Here is a 5,312-nt window from a genome sequence, read left to right as displayed (position 1 = left end):
CCGGGAAGGGGGAGGGCATCAAAGGGCCGTGGTTCCTGGTGGAAGCCGTATGAGCTGGGCCCACAGGCAAGTGGATTAAACGGTCAGTATTCTGGTCCCTCCTCCGCTCAGATCTGCCAGGGACATTGGCCTAATGAAGTTTAACAATACAGCCCAGCCCCACGGAAATACGAATCACCACGCATGCATGTAAAAGGGATATTTCGCTCGGCCCTGGCCCAGTACTGCTGCGTGACCTTGAGCAAGTCACGTCCCCCTGTGGGTCTTCAACTCCATAGATAGGACATCAGAGTATCATAATCCTCTCACTTGGCTGCCAGGGCCCACACATGGGCCTTCATGTCCCAGTCATTCAAGAAAGGCCTAGACCAGGGGTGGGGAACCTTCTTTCCGCCAAGGGCCATTTGGGTATTTATAACATCATTCAAGGGCCGTACAAAATTATCAACTTAAAAGCTAGCCTGCTATATTTGGTCAAACATTTAATGAACTCACCCCTAATGCCTTGGCCGGGCCAGACCGAATGATTTCCAGGGCCTTATGTGGCCCGCGGGCCGGCCGTTCCCCATGTCCGACCTAGACCTTTTTGCTGAGGTCAGGCCCCTGGAGTGGAGTCCTGTGCGGTCTGTCTTGTACGAAACACACAAGAAAGCGCCATCTATAATTTCCTGTTGCTGTTTCTTTAAAGGGAACAAGAACTTACAGCCACTTGCAAAAATCTTGAGGGCGTAATTCTGTATTCTTCCACTTATTTCCTCAATCTTTTACAGTTGTAATTCTTACGACTCACGCTTCCCTAATTCTAGGCAATGTTTTGTGAAACATGCTTTTACTACATTTTCCCAAAGAATACAATGCTGGTTTCCTAAGGACAGATCTCTTCCGAACTCATGCTGGATCTGTTTATATGTAGATTTAGCCCAAAGTATACATTTCATGAACAAGTACTTTTGCCATAAAGGCATTTGGGGAGCAAACGAAATCTTTGATATCTATACAACCCAACTGGTGGGCAAAATGAGTGTTGTGTAGAATGACACCCACCCCTTCATAGTTACATTTTGCTTTAAGCAAAAGTCAACATAGTGCACAGGAATGGGGAGTGCCAGTCAACTGAGGAGCTGGTGAAGGGAAGGGTAATTAAGAAAGATAGCTAACGGGCATCTCTACACGACTTCATCCAACAATAACAGAATACACATTCTCCTCAAGCTCACATGCAACATTCCCCAGAAAACACACCTTAACACATTCGAAAGGATGCATCTCATCAAAGTATGCTCTCTGCCACGATGGAATTTAACACTCTATCAATAATAGGAGGCTATCTGGAAAATTCCAAAATATTTGAAGACTAACACACTTTTCACTAACACATGAGTCAAAGAATCCTCAAGAGAAATTTAAAAATCGTTTGCACGGACTGACAATAAAGAAACAACAATTAAAAGTGTGGCATGCAATGGAATCAGTGATTAGAGGGAATTTTTTTTAAATCCTTGCCCAGAGTTATGTTTATTGATTTTAGAGACAGCGGAAGGGAGAGAAAGAGAAACATCGAAGTGAGAGAGAAACAGCGATCGGTTGCCTCCCGTAAGCACCTTGACCGGGGATCAAACCTGCAACCTGGTGTGTGCGCTGACCGGGCGGCGCACCGGCCACCAACATGTTCCAACGTTGTTGAGGTTTGGGGTTATGAATGGGGTTTTATGCTTCCTAAGTCTTCTAACTTTTTCCCTTTGGCCATACGCACATACTAATCACAGGAGACTATAAAACAATTGTCAGCAACAATAACAAAACAAAACAAAAACTAGGAAGAAGAAAACCAAAAATTGGTTTGGGATCCTGATTTCTGTCGGGTGAGGTTCTAATGGGGGTTAAAAAACAGTATTTCCAGAGTACAGTCCGAAGACAGGCAACTGTTAAAGGCAGAGGTCAGTTGCAGAACGTGGGGGAGGCCTCCGGGATGCCGGAGGAATGAGTCATCTGATAAGAGGCAAGGGCGTAGCTCCTCCCTTCCCAGGAAACGAAACCCAGGGCAGCTCAGACCTGGGCGACAGAAGAGAAAGGAAACCCAGGGCAGCTCAGACCTGGGCCACAGAAGAGAGAGACCCCGGAGGTTTCCTTCAGCCCCTGGCTCTTCCTGTCCCTGCCCAGCATCACAATGTGGTCGCTCCAAGCGATCGTAGCCACAGATCTCCAAGTGATCCCAGCCAAGGATCTGGACAGGTTCATCGAACACCACCTCCTGCCAGACACTGCTTTCCGAACGCAGGTCAAGCAAGCCATTGACATCATCTGCAGTTTCCTGAAGGAGAGGTGTTTCCTCCGAGATAGAGTCCGGGTGTCGAAGGTTGTAAAGGTGAGCCCACCGGCCAGACCGGGGAGGGGGTGGTTGAACGGGCAGGAGTTTCCACAGAGAACGAGATCTGGGGCTGCTGGTTTCCAGTTGATCCCTACCAAAAGTATAACCACAGTTTGTGAAAATAGATTCTGCAATGTATTTAATAAATATATTTTTATTGATTTCAGAGAGGAAGGGAGAGGGAGGGAGAGAGAGAGAGAAACATCAATGATAAGAGAGAATCATTGATCGGGTGCCTCCTGCACACTCCCTACCGGGGATTGAGCCCACAACCTGTCATGTGCCCAGACTGCGGATCCAACCGTGACCTCCTGGTTCATAGGCCGATGCTCAACCACTGAGCCACGCCGGCCGGGCCAGACTCTGTAATTTTTTAACAAATGCCCCAGTGAAGTTCATGAACCACCGTCCTAAGCTGCGTCCATTTCGGAGATCGGGAAGCGGAGGCCCAGCTCTGATCCACAATCTGCTAATTAATGGCCAGGCTGAGGACTCACCATTGATGCAGAGTCTAAATTTTGACAGGTTGCTGGTTACTAGGTGAATGGAGATCGGGTGGGGTGGGGTGTGTGGGGCGGGGGGAGAGAATGAAGAGGATAAAAGGGTTCAAACACAATGTGACACTAGGAGACCAGTCTTGGCCGGTGAGCACACAACAGCGTATGCAGATGTATTACACAGCTGCACACCTGAAACGTATGTGATGTTATATTAACCCACGTCACCCCCAATAAATTTAATAATAATTGCACAAGGAAGGTAGCCCCCGCTGGCTGTAAAACCTTGAGCAAGGCAGTAGCCTCTCTGTGCCTCCGTTTCCTCATCCATGCGTCCCAATACGTTACCGGGCTGTGCAGATTCAGTAAACCACCCAGCATGGGCCAGGCTACTGCATATAATGACGTAAGACAGTCAAAGCCAGGGAGTGAAGACCACAGCTTCTAGAACCAGGCAGCTGGGGCTTGAACTGCGTCCCCGCCACCTGTCAGCGGTGGCTTGGGCCCATAGGTAATCTCTCTGAGCATCTGTCTTCCCACCCGTGAAATGGGAACCAATAATAATAATAACGCCTAAATAGCCAAGTCCTTGGGAGCATCGTAGGAGGTAAGACGGGCGATGCCCTCAGAACAGTGGCCGGTGCCCAAGAATGTTAGCGATGGGCTCGTCCTTTTATGTAGGGAGGCTCTTCTCAAGAAACGCCAGTCTCCTCCTCCTCCTCCTCTCTGTTCCAGGGCGGCTCCTCGGGCAAAGGCACCGCTCTCAAAGACCGGTCTGACGCCGACCTCGTCGTCTTCCTCAGCCCCCTCATAAGTTTTCAGGAGCAGTTTGATCGCCGAGGAGAGTTCATCCAGGAAATCAGAACACAGCTGGAAGCATGTCAGCAAGAGAGAAGGTTTACCGTGAACTTCGAGGTCCAACCTAAATTTCGGAACCCCCGCGCACTGAGCTTCACGCTCAAGAGCCATTCTTCCCAGGCGGAGGTGGAGTTTGATGTGCTGCCCGCCTATGATGTCCTGGGTGAGCGCCCCTGACACAAGCAATGTCGGCCTCTGTCCTATGACCGGGCTTCTTTCTCTCTCGGTTCATATTTCTGATCGGAAATCGTTCACAGTTAGTCTTCCCAAAGCAGGGCATCCCTTTAAAATGGGGAAAAGATCTTCGGTTCTCTCCTGGGGCAAGAAGGAAGAAGGTCTGATCAGACTCAGGAGTGACATTAAACAGCAAATTGGCACGATTTGGGGGCAAGGCATTTCTTAGTATTTTGTCTTTCTAAAAATGAAGAAGCATGGATCTGGCATGTTAATTTCATCTTTGACCCAAAACATGAGGAAGCCTCATCACACTTACTCTGAGGGCTGGGAATCTATGGGTGATGTACAGGTGGGCAGGGAAGTACACCTTCTCGGAGGAGGCTCAATCCCCACATGAGAAAAACTGTAAAACCACTGTCATACTTATTTCAAAGTATTAAATGAGCATCTACATTAAGCTCTTACACAGGGCCTGGCACATAGTAGGTGTTCACAAATGGGAGTTCCCCAACTGTGCACCCAGGCACCCCAGGACACCCCAGTGAACTGGCTCACAGGGGTGTGTGTGTAGGAATAGTTTAGATTTTAAATTTCTGAGGGAAACACAGCGACATCTGTCGGACACCGTGCAAACTGCTACTATTAAGTTGTGGGAACGGATCTACTTAATACACAGAACTGATAGGGATTTCTTTTGGCCTAAGGGACTCTCGAGAAAAACGCCACAAAATGAAAAAAGTTTGGCAGTGTCCCCTGGTTGCCATGTCCTGTGTTGGCTGCTGGGGTACAGTGGTCCTAAAAGAGAGAGAGAAGGGGAGGAAGGGCATGCCAGGCAGAGGGCACAGCACAGGCAAAGGCCCGGAGGTTAGAGGAGACCTGAGTGTAGTGGGGGAAATGCAGGACGCGGAGGATGAAAGGAGAGGAGAGGACCAGCAGGAAGTGATGGAGAAAGCAGCCGGGACAGGGATCCTGCAGAAGCCTGTAACCTTCATGGCGTGGACTGGGCGCTGGCAGCGGATGGGAGAATGGGGCTGGAAATGGCCCTTTCCCTGTATCCACGCCAGCGAGCTTGTCACCCCAGGGCGACGGAAAGAACCTCAGGGAAGAGCTGACATCTTAAAGTTATGGATTTGTCCCTAACAGGTCAGGTGACGGAGTCCTACAGACCTGACCCCGACGTCTATGTCAGGCTCATCCGAGAGTGCGAGAGACTGGGGAAGGAGGGCGAGTTCTCCCCCTGCTTCACGGAGCTGCAGCGGGCCTTCCTGAAGCAGCGCCCGGCCAAGCTCAAGAGCCTCATCCGCCTGGTCAAGCACTGGTACCAAAAGGTGGGGGTCCTGTCCAGACCCCAGGAGGAGGGAGGGGAGGGGAGCAGGAGAGGCAGCAGGAGGGGAGGCAGAAAGGGAGGGGGT

At 50.0% G+C, this 5,312-nt stretch overlaps 1 protein-coding gene across 1 annotated transcript in view; it reads left to right on the top strand.

The window, feature by feature from the left end:
* Nucleotides 1–1,260: 1,260 nt before the first annotated feature.
* The window catches only part of LOC102247108 (2'-5'-oligoadenylate synthase 1), an 8,140-nt gene continuing 4,088 nt past the window's right edge, over nucleotides 1,261–5,312 (top strand). The window contains exons 1-4 of the mRNA XM_005857027.2: nucleotides 1,261–1,275; nucleotides 2,027–2,365; nucleotides 3,601–3,886; nucleotides 5,044–5,228. Of these exons, the coding sequence (XP_005857089.2) occupies nucleotides 1,261–1,275; nucleotides 2,027–2,365; nucleotides 3,601–3,886; nucleotides 5,044–5,228 (825 nt within the window). The remainder of the gene's footprint in view (nucleotides 1,276–2,026; nucleotides 2,366–3,600; nucleotides 3,887–5,043; nucleotides 5,229–5,312) is intronic.

The sequence above is a fragment of the Myotis brandtii genome, unplaced genomic scaffold, assembly GCF_000412655.1.
Source record: "Myotis brandtii unplaced genomic scaffold, ASM41265v1 scaffold1064, whole genome shotgun sequence".
In the NCBI taxonomy this organism is placed as follows: Eukaryota; Metazoa; Chordata; class Mammalia; order Chiroptera; family Vespertilionidae; genus Myotis; species Myotis brandtii.
Note: the sequence above shows the minus strand (reverse complement) of the source record. Positions and strands in the feature narration are given on the sequence as shown.